Genomic DNA, 16,583 nt, shown 5'->3' with positions numbered 1-16,583 from the left:
GTGAGGAAGGAGAGCTGGCGATGAGAGATGATCTCATATGTTACATATGAGATCATCTCTCATTGCATGGTCCGATCACGTGGTAAATGGCTGCTGTGATTGGCCATTTACCACGATCTGTGATTGGCTGTGTCCAAGGGACACGGACGACACAGATTTTCCCCGATGCGCGCTCGCGGGAGCGCGCGGGGAGCCTGTTACTGGAAGGCCGTATAAAGACGGCCTCCCGGAAATTAGAGCCCGCGCTGTAGCCGTACTTTGGCTATAGCGCGGGCCGGAAGTAGTTAAAAAAGTAGTTCCTTTACTATATTTGCCGATTTTTTTTTTTTTTTTTTTTTTTTTTTTTTTTGCTGCACAGATGTCTTCTAAGTTGCACTGACATGTGGCTTTGAAATCGTGTGATTTCAGATGAAGTCGCACATTTTCAAAGCCGCAGTCGACGTGAACAAGGACTTGTCAAGTTATAAATGTACTGAGATTTTCCATGCAAATGTTCGTACAAACGTTCATTTGAAATTTTACTAATGTATGGCCAGCTTTAGGAGTTAGGCTAGGTGCTTTTTTTATATTTTTTATTTAGCACACCTCACCACTAATGCTGCCCTGAGGGTAGAGGGACATGCAGGCACCCAGGTTTCTGAATGCCTAAAACTTGCAAGGCCAGCTCTGCCACTTGGTAGGTTTGTAAATGGAGGGGGGAGGGTGGTACAATCAGTGGAGTTGAGAGTACCTCTAAAACCACGGGAACCAATGTCCATGGGAACAAGTTGCCTAACCTGTGCAATAGGGGGAAGTCTAATAACCTATGGCCTGGGGGGGAAATACAAGCCCGTTCATGTTGACGACAGATTCCTGTGGGCTTAAAGCAGTTGTAAACCGCATCCTTTGAAAAAAAAAATGTGCAAGACAACAGCATAATGTGCTAGAATGCATCACATACTAGTACAAACCCAATTCCAAAAAAGTTGGGACACTGTACAAATTGTGAGTCAAAAAGGAATGGACTAATTTACAAATCTCATAAAATTATATTTTATTCACAATATAATATAGATAACATATCAAATGTTGAAAGTGAGACATTTTGCAATGTCATGCCAAATATTGGCTTATTTTGGATTTCATGAGAGCTACACATTCCAAAAAAGTTGGGACAGGTAGCAATAAGAGGCCGGAAAAGTTAAATGTACATATAAGGAACAGCTGGAGGACCAATTTACAATTTATTAGGTCAATTGGCAACATGATTGGGTATAAAAAGAGCCTCTCAGAGTGGCAGTGTCCCTCAGAAGTCAAGATGAGCAGAGGATCACCAATTCCCCCAATGCTGTGGCGAAAAATAGTGGAGCAATATCAGAAAGGAGTTTCTCCGAGAAAAATTGCAAAGAGTTTGAAGTTATCATTATCTACAGTGCATAACATCATCCAAAGGGGTTGCCATTGCTGAGCTCCTTCTAACAATACCTGGCCATCTCAGTTGGTAAAAGTCATGCCTTTACTTAAAGTATATTTATTTTTATTTTTTTGGAAAGGGATTAGAACCCCTGTAAAGCTTTTATTGTCATCTGTGCCTGCCGTTGGGGAGATTCACCCTCTCAATTTGTCCTGTTTATGTTTGTCACTGAGAGTTAAGCCCCGTACACACGTACCGATCGTCGGCCGTACGATCGGCCGTCTTTTGTCCAGGGCTGTCGTGTCTGTTGAAAACTGCAAAAGACTGCACACGAATTTTGTCGGCCAACAACAGCCGACTGCAGAAGTGATGTCATGTGATGGTTAACTTTCCTTGTCTTTTTTCTTTTCTGAGCATGCCCAGTCTTGCTAATCTGCTGTCTGTCGGCCGAAATCTGTACTGACTGGCGAACAATCGGCCGTTCTGGTGTTGGCCAACAAAAATTTTAATGCTTGCACGACAGATTCTGTTCGGCCGAAAATGCGCTTTAGGCTGTCGGAAGCATCATACTAACAAGCCTACAATCGGCCGATCGGTCGTCGGCCGAATATTTACGGCCGACAATCGGTACGTGTGTACGGGGCTTAAAAGTGAAACAATACCCCAAACTTTGGGTTGTCACAGGACAAAAATAGAGGGGAAGTCTTCCAATGGGGACTCTAAAGGCTGGTACACACAGGCCAAATATCGTCTGGTATCGGACGATTCAACAGAAACCGGCCAACATTTGGCCTGTGTGTACACCAGCCTGCCTGACAGCAGCTTGCCTAAAGGGGTTGTAAAGGCAGAAGGTTTTTTATCTTAATGCATTTCTATGCATTAAGATAAAAAAACCTTCTGTGTGAAGCAGCCCCCCTAATACTTACCTGAGCCCCATCTCCATCCAGGGATATCCATGCGTCCCTCGGCTCAAATCAAATCAAATCAAATCAAAAATCGGCAGATCGTTTGGACGGAATTTTACTTCCGATTTTCTTATCATGTGTACGGGTCTTTACTGTGCATTGGAGAAAAGCATGCAGTACTGCAGCACAGGTTGTAAAAGGGTCCCTATAGTATGAGGACACATGTTGAAGCAAATATATGATTTTAAGGTGCATTGGGGTGCCATTCACAATAAATGGCAATGCATGTAGCAAACTTTACTGCACTGCAGTAACACCACCTCCCAACCGTCCCTAATTCACTGGTACAGTCCCGTAAAATGGTCCGTATCCCGAAGTCCCAGCGAATCAGGGCTGAGTTCCAGAATGCCCGCGGCGGTGCAGGCGGCTTGGTTCCTGCATGCCCCGAGCAACACATTCCAGCCGGCATCTCTCCCTGCTGCTCTGACAGTGCAGAGCGGAGTGTACTGCACCCGCTCCTCCTCCTTTCTGTGGTTTCCTGTACACGGTGGGGGAGGAGAACAGCACACCACTCTGCAAGACGCGGCTGATATGAAGTCTGTGATTTTTATGTACTCCAGGAAGGGAGGCATGGAGCAGAGGGAGACATGGAGCAAATGACGGAGGCTTGGAGCAGAGGGAGACATGGAGCAGGGGGGGAAAGCATGGAACAGAGGGGGGAAAGCATGGAGGAGAGGGAGACATGCAGCCAAGGAGGGAGACATGCAGCCGAGGAGGGAGGCATGGAGCAGAGGAAGGGAGGCATGGAGCAGAGGAGGGAGGCATAGAGCAGAGGGAGGTGACATGGAGCAGAAGAGGGAGGCATGGAACAGAGGGGGGAGATATGGAGCAGAGGAGGGAGGCATAGAGCAGAGGGAGGTGACATGGAACAGAGGGGGGAGATATGGAGCAGAGGAGGAAGGCATGGAGCAGAGGAGGAAGAAATGGAGCAGAGGGAGGTGACATGGAGCAGAAGAGGGAGGCATGGACCAGAGGGGGAGATATGGAGCAGAGGGGGGAGACATGGAGCAGAAGAGGGAGGCATGGAGCAGAGGGGGGAGACATGGAGCAGAGGAGGAAGAAATGGAGCAGAGGGGGGAGGCATGGAGCAGAGGAGGGAGGAATATTTTATAGGTACATGGAAGCCTGGGTTTTGTTTAACCAAATCACTTAAGCCCCTCCCACTGCTAAGTGATTGGCTGCACCCATTTTTTGCCACGTATCGCGCCGCAGATCTTATCCCTCCTCAAATGTTCCTCATTCCGAAGTTCAAATGGTGGGAGGTATGTAGCGCACATGTTACAGGCGGGCATTAGTGCGAATGGGACCTTATAGCAAGTGAGCTGTGTTAAAGTTAGTTATTTTTAGTTCTATATAATGCCACTTTAGGGTTCTACCAGTACACTTGCAGTACACATACTCCTACTTTTTAGTGCCGCTGTCTGCTCTCTGCAGCTAATTCTCTGTTACTCAATCTGAGGCCTATTTTTACGTATAGATGTCCTCTGGCAGAATGTTAGAATGTAAGGATCAGAGGGCTGCATGTCACAGCACCGGAGGAGGAGGACATCCACGATAACCGATATGGTCATAGAGAACACAGCTGCTTCATATATTGAGGCAACATGACAAGGGATCAGACAGTTCTCCTAACCTAGGACTTTCCTTAGTGCTATGTATAGATGCATGCTGGAAGTAAAATCCATCGTAGAAAAACTACATACAGAGTGTGAAAAAATATATATATATATATATATATACTGTATATCAGTGGCGGCTGGTGCTCAAAATTTTTGGGGGGGCGCAAAAAGAAAAATGTAATAGGTATTTCTTCGCGTCAAAAAACGCAGTAAAAACGCAGTAAAAAATTGCGTGACTTTGAAGTCATGGTACAGGCATGGCATAGGTGATGGTATAGGCATGGCATAGGTGATGGTGCAGGCATGGCACAGGTGATGGTACAGGAGATGGTATAGGCATGGCACAGATATGGTATAGGCATGGCACAGGTCATTGCCCCCTTTCAATGCAGAGACCAGCGTACATGCCCCCTTTCAATGCAGTGACCAGCGTACATGCCCCCTTTCAATGCAGAGACCAGCGTACATGCCCCCTTTCAATGCAGAGACCAGCGTACATGCCCCCTTTCAATGCAGAGACCAGTGTGCGTGCCACCTTTAATGCAGAGATCAGCGTGCGTGCCCCCTTCAATGCAATGAATATTGTGCTATGCCCCCTTCAATGCAATAAACACTGTGCTGTGTCCCCTTCAATGCAATAAATACTCTGCTGTGCCCCCTTCAATGCAATAAACACTGTGCCCCCTTCAATCTATCGGCGGCGGCTTCTCCCCTCCTCGATCCTTCGTCCTCTTCTGCGGTGGCGGGAAGGTGAGCGGCTTCTCCCTCGTCCTCTTCTGCGGCGGGAACCGGCGGGAAGGTGAGCGGCGGTGACAGTGAGTGACTGACGCACGCACCGGCACCGCCCCCATTGTGACGTCAGCAATCGGATGTCCTGGATGATGATTGGTCCAGGCTGGAGACTGGACCAATCACAGCCAGGATATCACGAAGGTGGGGGTGGCCAAGCGCTCTTTCCTGCGCCCAGGTTACGCCCCCAGAAGGCAGCCAATCGGCGCCTCTTCTGGGTCGTAAACCCCACCCCCCCCCCTTTAGCCACCACATAGGCCGGCGAACCGATTTTTTTTTTCTATAACTTTATTGTTCTTTTTTGTCATTTTTTTTTCCTTTTTTCTTAAGGGGGCGGCGCCCTGGCCCCCCACTATGCACGGGCCGCCACTGCTGTATATGTATATATACATATACACTATATTGTCAAAAGTAATGTGACGCCTGCCTTTACACGCAAATGAAGTTTAATGGCATCCCAGTCTTAGTCTGTAGGGTTCAATATTGTGTTAGCCCACCCGTTGCAACTATAACAGCTTCAACTCTTCAAGGAAGGCTGCTCACAAGGTTTAGGAGTGTGTCTATGGGAATGTTTGACCATTCTTCCAGAAGTGCATTTGTGAGGTCAGGTACTGATGGTCAGGTAATGAAGGCCTGGCTCGAAGTCTCCACTCTAATTCATTCCAAAGGTGCTCTATCGGGTAAGGTCAGGGCTCTGTGCAGGCCAGGCCAGGAACTTGACTGGCCTGCACCCCAAACTCAATTTATTGACCTTGCTTTGTACACTGGTCTGCAGTAATGTTAGCACAGGAAGGGGCCATCCCCAAACTGTTCCCACAAAGTTGGGAGCATGAAATTGCCCAAAATGTCTTGGTATGCTGACACCTTAAGAGTTTCCTTCACTGGAACTAAGGGACCAAGCCTAACCCCTAAAAGACAACCCCACACCATAATCCCTCCTCCACCAAATGATTTGGACCAGTGCACAAAGCAAGGTCCACAAAGACATGGATGATCAAGTTTAGGGTGGAGGAATCTGATAGAACCCCTTTGGAGTGAATTAGAGAAGGGGGACTATGAGCCAGGTCTTCTCGTCCAACATCAGTGCCTGACCTCACAAATGCGCTTCTGGAAGAATGGTCTAACATTCCCATAGACACACTCCTAAACCTTGTAGACAGCCTTCCCAGAAGAGTTGAAACTGTTTAGCTGCAAAGGGTGGGCCAACTCAATATTGAACTCTACGGACTAAGACTGGGATGCCATTAAAGTTCATGTGCGTGTAAAGGCAGGGGTCCCAATACTTTTGACAATATAGTGTATATTCATTATATATTATTTTTATACCGGATTTTCATGGCACCAGTTAGCACAACGCATTACAAAATGGAAGCAGACAGTACAGTTACAGTACATTACAATTCAATGCAAGAGAAATCAGAGATCCTGCTCGTTAGAGCTTACAATCTAAAATATGTTGTGATGTTCGGGTCATTATGGTAGATGCCGTTTTCAATGAGTTGCGCCAGTCTAAACTGCATTTTAGGTCATGACAGTCTAAACAGACCTGTACGTTTCACCTAGACGTCAGTTGCTCAGGCAGTGGGGCTCTCTAAGCCTCGAAGATTGCAGGTCCACACTCTGAACTCTCGATTGGAGCCCACCGGACTCCTGGGATGAGACCATCTGTCTCCTGGCTTCTGGCTGGGGCACATCTGACCCCTGGCTGAGACCTCCTGGCTGGGGCACATCTGACCCCTGGCTGAGACCTCCTGGCTGGGGCACATCTGACCCCTGGCTGAGACCTCCTGGCTGGGGCACATCTGACCCCTGGCTGAGACCTCCTGGCTGGGGCACATCTGACCCCTGACCAAGACCTCCAGTCTCTGATCAGGGAGCTTCAAGCCTTCATTATGAGGGCTGTGTGCACCTGGATGCACACCCTGCTGGTCTTTGGCAAAACATGGACACTGGGTTGAAAACAGCTTCCTACCCAAGGAACTTCAAAGTCTTTGAGATTCAGTTGCTGATCTGGGAATTACAAAACCCAGAGAAAGATAAATAAACTCCTTTCTCTGCTCAGAACTGACATTCTAAAGTCCCGTATTCTGCCCATGTGCAAACCCTGTGTCACTTTCTCCTACATTTTCACAATGGCATGGCCTCGTACTGTCACAATGTATAAAACCATATCAAATGGAAGCTTGGGACGTGGCACACTTTAACTTTGGCACAGTTTTACTATACATCAAATCTAACCCCTCTTGGGGACATAAAATCAGTCTATACAACAGATATCACATAGTGTGACCCTTTGCTTAAAAGATATATATAAGAAAGTCCAATTTGTGAACAAATCCTTCAAATGGTCAGTGCACGATCTATCCCCAGAGAAAGTGTATGATCCAAGTGAACACCTCCACCTTATGAAGTGCTCGCTTACCAACTAGTAGTGACCCCCTATATGTAAAAGAATCCTTACCAACGCGTTTCACACCCCCATTATTTATTTATCCAGATTCACATTTTAATAAAACCTGAATGACTTTCCTGGTCCATCTGGTTAGGGAAAAAGCTGAAGAAAATGGAGTCCTTGTGGTGGCCAACGAATCAGAGACTACATGCCAGAATGTAATTCCATGAGGCTGCATTCACATGTCAGCGCATTGATCTTGGGCAGAATCACCACGATTCCGCCCGCGATCCGGAAATCATTGCAAATCGCGGGATGCATGTGCGTTGCCCGTGATTTGCAATAGCACCCCAAGCGCTGTGCGATGTTGCCGCGATTTCCGCCTGCCGAATTGCGGTAACATCGTGCAAAAAAAAAACAGCGGGACGCATTACGCCCAAAAAAGTACAAGAGCTTCTTTGGAGCGTAATGCGTCCCGCGATTTTTTTTGCGCCATGTTACCGCGATTCGGCAGGCGGAAATCGCGGCAACATCGCACAGCGTTTGGGGTGCTATTGCAAATCACGGGCAAAGCACATGCGTCCCGCGATTATCAATGATTTCCGGATCGCGGGCGGAATCGCGGTGATTCTGCCCGCGATCAATAAGCTGACATGTGAATGCAGCCTTAGCGGGGCACCAGAGATTTCTCTCCAGAAGCGTACCCACCTCCACAAGCAGACAGATTGGTCTCACAGTCGCAAGGATTGCCAAACTGGGGAAAAGGACCTTAAGATCACCAGATCTAGTGTCCCTATTGGAAGATTTCCCCTCTATTTCCGTTCTAATAACTCCTCAAAATTTGGGATTTTCTTTTACTATTAGTGATATTGGCCACCAGGTCAAGTAGCGAGGTGTATGTCCCTAACAGGGGCACACGTCGCAATAAAAACCAGACAGGTGTTCCAATCCTTCCAAAAAAAGGTTAGTTATTCTTTTATTTCCAGATTATGTTGTCCCAATCTCGTTGGGGTGCTCAGCGATTGGCGGAGCACTGTGTCTCTGGGACACAGCACATCCCCAATCTCGATAAAGAGACTCTACCCATGTGATCAACTGTGTCCAACCACAGCTGATCACATGTAAACAAGGAAATGGCAGTTATTGGCTTTCCTCTCCTCACACTGACAGCGTGTGAGGAGAGCTGATCAGTGGCATTTCCTCACAGGGGAAACCTGCACAGATAGTCAGGGCACTAGTCATCAGTGCAGCCCCAAGAGTGCCCAGCAGTGATGCCAATCATTGCCCATCACTGATGCCTTTCAGTGCCTGCTCAGCAGTGCCGTCAATCAGTGCTTCCTATCCATGCCGCCTATCAGTGCTCATTAGTGCTGCATATTGGTGCCTCCTCATCAGTGCCCATCAGTGCAGCCTTATCAGCGCACATCTGTGAAGGAGAAATATTATTTATTTACAAAATTTTCTTACAGAAACTGAGAAAAAACGTTTTCTTTTTCAAAATTTTCAGTCTTTTTTTGTTTTTTTAACAAAGAATAAAAAAACCCAGTGGTGATTAAATACCGCCAAAAGAAAGCTCTATCTCTCAAAAAATGATAAAAATTTAATTTGGGTACAGCATTGCATGACCGCGCAATTTTCATTCAAAGTGTGACAGCGCTGAAAGCTGAAAATTGGCCTGGGCAGGAAAGTGGGTGAAAGTGCCCGGTATTGAAATGGCTAAAAGAGAATTCAGTTTTTAGTAAAAAATAATAAATGGACCTATTTTGCCAAAAGAAAAAATGTGCATTGATTATTTTTTTTTGCTTTTGAGCCTGCAGAGCATTACAACCGTGATCAGTGAATTGCGGGTGCAATGCTCTGGCTCTTGCAGACTTTCCTCCAGCCCTAGGTCCATACGAGGTAAAGACCTTTAGTTACGAGGCTGGAGGAAGTATCAATGGACTACGAGCACAGTGACTTCACTTGTGCTCCATTGTGAACTACAGTGCCTCTGTCACGGCGGAAGATAGGACTTGTAGTTTTTTCATTGACAGATTCCTGGAAATGAATGACATGGCTTTGCAGGCAGAGACAGTCGGAGCCTTGTCAATTTTGAAAATGACAGGGCGAAGAACCTCTGCAATCCTGTAAGTGTGGAGGGGGGTTGAGGTTGGGGGGGTTGTACACGCCGACCATGTTTCATGCTACACCTGAATATGTGTGTAACTTGAAACATGCTCTAAATAGTGGAGTTAGCCTTTAAGCGGAACATTCTGCATGACAACTATGTGAAAATTGCAAGTGTATCGTGAGCAAGTAGCACTGTAAATACACTATGTGAATGTCAGGAACACAATCCGCACAGTTGCAACTATGGGCTGGTTGTAGATTTTTCCTTCTTGTCTGAAAAAATCGTTCACTGTGAAAAACGTGAAGCTCAAGCCCAAGATAGGTAAAAACCTGACAGGGGTTCTAATCTTTCCCCACTCTATCTAAAACTAAAAAAAGAAGGTTTAAGGGAGACATAAATTAGTTGATGAGAATGGGAAGGAGGGGGAGTGATCTGCACTGTGCTTTCAGTGATGTAGATTTCAGCGTATTTTAGAAGTGTCAGGTTTAGGGCCTACCTTTTGTATCTCCATTCTGTTTGCCCGTTACCATGGTAGCTAATGCAGGTCAGCCTGCGGAAGAGTTATTTACCAAAATGTTCACCACCTTACAGAAACCATAGAAAAGAGAAGCGGAGCTGACCAACAAGCTGTCATGGTTGACAACCTTTCTTAAAAAGCTGTGCAAAGTAATGGGGGCCTTAAATGAGGCCCCTAATGTCTCTAAAGAGCCACATATGATATTTCATGTAATGCTACAGAAAATGGTCACAAACTGAGGACTTGCTAGGGGGAAATGGACAGAGATTGTTCTACAACAGGGGTCTCACAGCTTATCTCCCAACGTCTCCCACAGATCTGGTCTCCTGAGTGGCTCCCACTTAGTGCTGGATGGGGACAAGGAAGATGCAGGAGCCTGGGGAGCAGTGCGGATGCCAACACCCCCACTGGATGATCTCCCTGCAAGTGAGAGAGGCAGAGCCACCTGTAGCGTACTGGGAGATCCTAGAGCTGCCTGGGGGCTCCGGGTTAATACAGCAAAAAGTAAAACATTTGAAAGATGGTGGAGCTTTCAAGGAGTGTGGAGGGGGGGGGGGTGCATGCATTTTTTAGAACTGAAGAGGGGTGAAAGAGAGGCGCACCCCTAAACTCTGCACTATGTATGTAGCACACCCCGAACTCTGCACTATGTATGTAGCACACCCCGAACTCTGCACTATGTATGTAAAGCACCCCTGAACTCTGCACTCTGTGATGCACCCCGAACTCAGCACTATGTATGTAATGCATTCCTGAACTCTGCACTATGTATGTAATGCAGCCCTGAACTCTTTTCTATGTATGTAGCGCACCCCTGAACTCTGCATTATGTATGTAACGCACCCCTGGACTCTGCATTATGTATGTAACGCACCCCTGGACTCTGCACTATGTAACGCACCCCTGAACTCTGCACTATGTAGCGCATCCCTGAAGTCTGCACTATGTATGTAACACATTCCAGAGAGAAGAACGGTCAGCTGTGTCTACAACAGCTGTCCGTCCTTCTCTCTCAGCGGGGAGCGATCGCGGGTGGCCGGAGGCAATCGCAGCCACCAGCCTCGTGCACCAGCTTCCCCGCTGCCGAGTGGGGGCGACCGACGTAGTACTACATCGGTTCGTGCAGGAGGGGCTGCCTGCCACAGTAAAACTGCGACGGGCGGTCCTTAAGTGGTTAAGAACGAAGCCCCCACAGCGGCGTCCCATCACCGCTGAGGTGGCTGACCTGTTCCCCCGGCGTTTCTTTTAGGTTTGCGGGCTCCAGCGTTGTGAGTTGCAAGAGACGCAATGACGTCACTTCCGCGGGTGCCCTTCGGGTCCGGCAAGTAGCTCTGAAGTTCGGGCACGACATGTTGGACCTCCAGAGCGCATGCGCCCCTGACGTCAGTGGCTGCACGCAGGGTGAATATCTCCTAAACGATGCACATTTAGGAGATATTAATTTTACCTATAGGTAAGCCTTAATATAGGCATACCTGTAGGTAAAAATAACAAAGAGGGGTATGCAACCGCTTTAAGGGACTTTTTACAAATCCAAGCTCCCTCTACTAACTGCTGGGGCCCAGGGGCTGCACCTCAAACACCAAAGGGCCACAGGTTGTGTTCTAGGGGCCTATAGCTTTACAATCTAAAAATGAAGCCTGACTGCAAACTAAAGGAAGGATTCAATGTCTTTGATTTGGAGTGCTGGGCCCTTTCCCATTCCTTCATGATGTGATCCTGTGTTGTGAGAAGCTTTCAGTGTGTAAGGCCGGGCTCACACTAGCTGCAGCGGCGGCTCGCAGAAGGGGTCCGTGCGTCCCTGTTCTCTGTTTCAGGTGTGAATCAGGTTCAAATTTTTACCTGAATTCACACCCAAAGACGCACAGGACCCTTTTCCAGTGTGGACTGCGGCCGAGCTGTGTAAACCGCCTCCATTCAGAGCCGGTCACAGTCTCCTGTCCTGCGAATTGGATGCGGGGAAAACCCTCACCCAATTCGCATAAGTGTGCACCCAACCTAACAGCATTATGGTGAACTGATCAAGCTGGTTTGCATCTCAGAACGTTTTATTACCACACTGCAAGCTACATTATCATCTTAAGATGAAATCTTAAAACTGTAATTTGCTATTTAAAGCAAACATGTCACCCATTCTGCACCCTTAGGCCTCATGCACGCTGGACGTTATAATAATTCTAGTAGTATGACTGCTGATAAGCTTAGGCCCATTCTGACTTATTATGAACACAAGACCTTGCCCCCGCAGAAAAGACACACAGACTTGTTTAAGTTGGAATTGGGGCAAGGCCACAGTTTTATTGAACTTATCAACTGTAACAATATTAAATTACCACATAACGATGCCAGTCACGGTCTATACCATGAGCATCATAACAAACACAGATAGTAGGCCTGTCTCCACTATCACATTAACCTGATCCCAGACTTAAACTTGAGGGCATGGCCCATAAAGGAATATCTATTGCTGGCAAGGCAAAACCGCCAACAAAGCTGTGACAAATTCGCAATGGGCGGGTGGACAACTCTTGTGACGTCAGAATCTCCTCAGAGTGGTGGGACGTGCCCTTTCTAGAGTTCAGGCTCCACCCCATCACCTCGTTTCTTAGTGGCCAGTCCCGTCGAATCCACCTAAACTTCCCCTTTATCACAACGCCCTCATAGCTGCCAAGCTTCCAGCAGTCAAGGCTCCCTTTCCCTAGATGATGGGGTCAAGGGGCCTTCATTAGCTGTAGAAAGCTGTAGCTGTAGAATGAGTTTAGCAGTGTTTTTGCAGTAGGCCTCATGCACACCGGATGTTTTTACAGCTGCTGTGTTTGGCTTCAGATGTTTTTTTCTGCAGCCAATAATCTCCCCTGCATGTTATCCTATGTGTCCATGCACACATGGGCTGTTATCAGCAGCTTCCTTGGCTGTAAAGGATAGGGGGATTTAATTTTGCTTAGAGCAATTTAATTTTGCAATTAAGGACTTGACTTAAACAGGAACTCCAGGCACCTATAAAAAAAATAAATAAAAGTCAGCAGCTACAAAAAGTGTAGCTACTAACTTATAAAAAACAGCCACTCACCTGTCCCACGGTCCAGCTGTGGGCTCACTGCAGGCGTGTTCTTCCTTTGTCCTCCCTCAGCGGTGCCGGCATCTTCACTATGGGCACCTGGCTGTGTCAGCTTGTGGCTTCGCAGCCGGGCACCCACTGTGCATGCGCGAGTCACGTGGCGCATACTGTATTGGTAGATGCAGTCTTCTGGGACCTGTCAGTGGGGAGGGAGGAAGAAGAACTTCCGTTCCCAGCACCGCAGCACTGGGAACAGAAGTGGGAGCCGGTAGCCGGTACCTGTCAAAATTGGGTATCTCCTTCCTCCCCCCCCCTTCCCCCCCGCTTTTCAAAAGTGCCAATTGTGCAAGGGGAGCGGGGAACGAGTCCTTAACCACTTAAGCCCCGGAGGATTTGGCTGCTAAACGACCAGAGGGCATTTTGCGATTCGGCACTGCGTGACTTTAACGGACAATTGCGCGGTCGTGCGACGCTGTACCGAAACGAATTTGGCGTCCTTTTTTTCCCACAAACAGAGCTTTCTTTTGGTGGTATTTGATCACCTGTGCGATTTTTTGATCACGCGCTATAAACAAAAAAAGAGCGTAAATTTTGCAAAAATAGCAATATTTTTCCCTTTTTTTTATATGAAATTCCCCCAAAAAAAAATGTAAAAATCAAAATTTTTTAATATTTTCGGCCAATTTGTTTTATGCTACCTATGTTTGGTAAAAAAAATCGCAAAAAGCGTATTTTGATTGGTTTGCGCAAAAGTTATTGCGTTTACTAACAAAGGGAAAGATTTTTGTCATTTTTGTTGTTTTTTTTTTTAACGCGTAATGGCGGCGATCTGCGATTTTTTTTGCGGTACTGCGACATTGCGGCGGACAGATCGGACCCTTGACTGACATTTTTGACACTTTTGGGGTTACCAGTGACATTTCTACAGTAATCAGTGCTATACATATGCACTGTTACTGTAAAAATGCACTGGTAGTGAAGGGGTTAACTTTATTTGAGAGGGAGGGGCTGTGTGTGTCCCTAGGGGCGTGATTCTAACTGTGATTGGCTGTGGCTTCAACTGTATGAGGAGTGATCAATGGATCTACATAGTAGATCCATGTGATCAGCTCTCATACAGAGAGGAGAATGACAGGCAGCTTGTTTACACAAGCTGCCTGACTATCTCCCTCTCCCCCGCCGATCGCAGAGTGGCCGGCGGCGATCGGGTCCGCCGGTCACGCGCGCGGGGGGGTCCGTGACCACGCGGGAGCGGGAGCGCGCCTCCGGCGGCGCGCGCTCGCTCCCTAAACCCTCACAGGCGAGCGACGTAGACCTACGTCACTTTGCCTGTGAGGGGCTGACCGCCCACGTAGATAGTCGTGCGGCGGTCGGCAAGTGGTTAAAGTGGAACTTCCCCTTTTGGGTGGTGTTCCGCTTTAACTGACCTCAGGGCTAATAATGCTAACCACTGTGACACACTCTTTTGACAGGGTGATAACAGTTGGTAACGATCACCCCTAAAGTCAGACTGTAAGGTGGAACTATATTCAGAAAGGTACACATAAAGGATTATGTGGCAGGTAATAGCAGGCACCTTGTAGTGTCTGCTCCTAGTCCAGAGTATTATTTTGAATGGTTTATAATGGCAGATAGGTTCACTTTATCCACTTGACTCCTGGAACATTTATCCCCCTTCATGACCAGACCATTTTTTGTGATACGGGACTGCGCTACTTTACCTGGTTGGATAGGAGTTAACATCTAGGGCATTTAAGGGGTCAAATGTGTACCTAGCATGTGTTAATGTGTGTGCTGTGTATTGTTTTTACTAAGCAATGTACCAGTTTTTACTCCCTGCTCTGCAGGGAGAAAAAACAGCACGTTGCAGAGGTCAGAAGAGAGCTCTGTGTGTGTTTACACACAGAGCTCTCTTCGGTAATTACCAAAACCAATCAGCATGTGCCGGTGACCAATCAGTGACCAGCAACCGCTGATTGGCTTGTGCTGCAGCAAATCGCAGCACAACTGGGGGAGCGGGTGCGCGACCCCTACACCAGCGCACAGATCACGTACTATATACTACAGTGGCCGCCCCAGTATATGTATAATGGGTGGTTATGCAAGCGGTTAATGTTGTTTACTTGAGCTGACTTCTTTCTTTTTGATCTGTCTAGATGTTTCTCCATCGGTCTATGAAGTGGCCATCACCACCGGCCTTCTTTTCTAAATTCCTTCGCTCTTCAAAAGGTACTCCACCACACCCAGAAAACCCGCCACAAAAAAATAGAGAATGGACCTTCCCAGTAATACCTCTGCCAAGTATATCCACTCTTGGGTCATACCTTCCATCACTGAGGAACCGTGACAACCAAAAGCCAATTATCCATGCAAACATTGAGAGTGAACATTTTCAGATCTGCATCAATCTGGTCCACCATATCATAGATGTATGCGCATCTGGCTGTCTCTGGCTCTTTTCTCCTGTTTTTCGGATAACGTTGGATGTTTTCGGAATCCAAGGAGCCCTCAAGCTGTGGATCCATGGACTGGCTGTCTTCTTGGCCACAACGTATGGCATGTATCTCCTTCTTTGGCTGGCCCAAGAGTACATCTTTCAGCTGATGTCACTTTATGTGGTTTTACAGACACTGGTCCTAATTGTTAGCCTCAAGGGAGAACGGGAGGATGAAAAGGGGGAAGAAGAAGCAAAAGAAGAAGCCATCACGAATGAGCAGAAGGAAGAGGATGTCGAAGAAGAAATTCAGTATGGAGAGGACAGGTGGGCTGGAGGAAGTGAAGATGAAGGCAACTCTCAGGATGAGTGGGAGAGCGAGGGGGAAGAGGAAGTTGGACATGCTTGAGTAGACTGGAAGGCAGCAATCTTCGTCTGTTATATTGGACACCACAATGCCTTAAGTACTTTAAAGATTGAAGGATATATTGTGAAAAAGTACAACCTGACACACTACAATGTGATTTCTTCAACCGAGCTAATGTAGGGAAAATTGAAATGTTGTATCTCCCATAGAAAAAAAAAGTCATAAAAATTTGTTTTATTTGAAAGGAACCTGTGAAAACCAAAATATGGAAGCTGCAGAACTGTCATACTCATCCTTGCTTCTCTTATTACAGCCAATGAAGTTCTGCAACCTGCACCTTCAAATGAAATCGGCAATGCCAGCTTCCATACTTTTTAGTCTGACAGGCTGTAGAGGGAATATGTTGCAAAGCAAAATACCCATGTGTGACACTTTAGCTTGAAGTTGTTATTCTTTTACCCCCCAGCTCACTTCAGTAACACTACATACACTTAAAGACTAAAGGCCCGTACACACGTACCGATCGTCGGCATACAAACGTCGGTGGACGAAAGATCTGCCGATTGTATGCGTGTTAGTATGGTGCCTCCGACAGATGTCTGCACACAATCCGCGGACAAAAGTCTTTCGTGCAAACATGAAAATTTTTGTCTGCGGACACCAGAACGGACGATTGTTCGCCTGTCAGTACAGAATTCGGCCGACAGACCGCAGATTTGCAAGACTGGGCATGCTCAGAAAATTAAAAACACAGGGAAAGTTAACCATTACATGACATCACTTCTGCAGTCAGCTGAAGTCTGCAGACAAAATTCTTGTGCTGTCCTTGTGCTGTCTTTGCACTTTTCAACAGACACCGACATCCCGGGGAGAAAAGAGGAACATTTGTATGCCGACCATCGGTACGTGTGTACGGGGCTTTACTCCAGCCATTTTGTA

The 16,583-nt window shown here is 47.1% G+C and overlaps 1 protein-coding gene across 1 annotated transcript in view; it reads left to right on the top strand.

The window, feature by feature from the left end:
- LOC309560912 (uncharacterized protein C6orf47 homolog) overlaps positions 1-15,912 on the top strand; it is a 38,289-nt gene extending 22,377 nt beyond the window's left edge. Inside the window, exon 2 of the mRNA XM_082264602.1 lies at positions 15,000-15,912. Coding sequence (XP_082120728.1) covers positions 15,000-15,686 — 687 coding nt within the window. The 3' untranslated portion in view covers positions 15,687-15,912. The remainder of the gene's footprint in view (positions 1-14,999) is intronic.
- The last annotated feature ends 671 nt before the right edge of the window (positions 15,913-16,583 follow it).

The sequence above is a fragment of the Pelophylax lessonae genome, assembly GCF_965119305.1.
Source record: "Pelophylax lessonae genome assembly, chromosome: 7".
Classification (NCBI taxonomy): Eukaryota; Metazoa; Chordata; class Amphibia; order Anura; family Ranidae; genus Pelophylax; species Pelophylax lessonae.
This window is presented reverse-complemented; position numbering and strand designations above follow the sequence as displayed.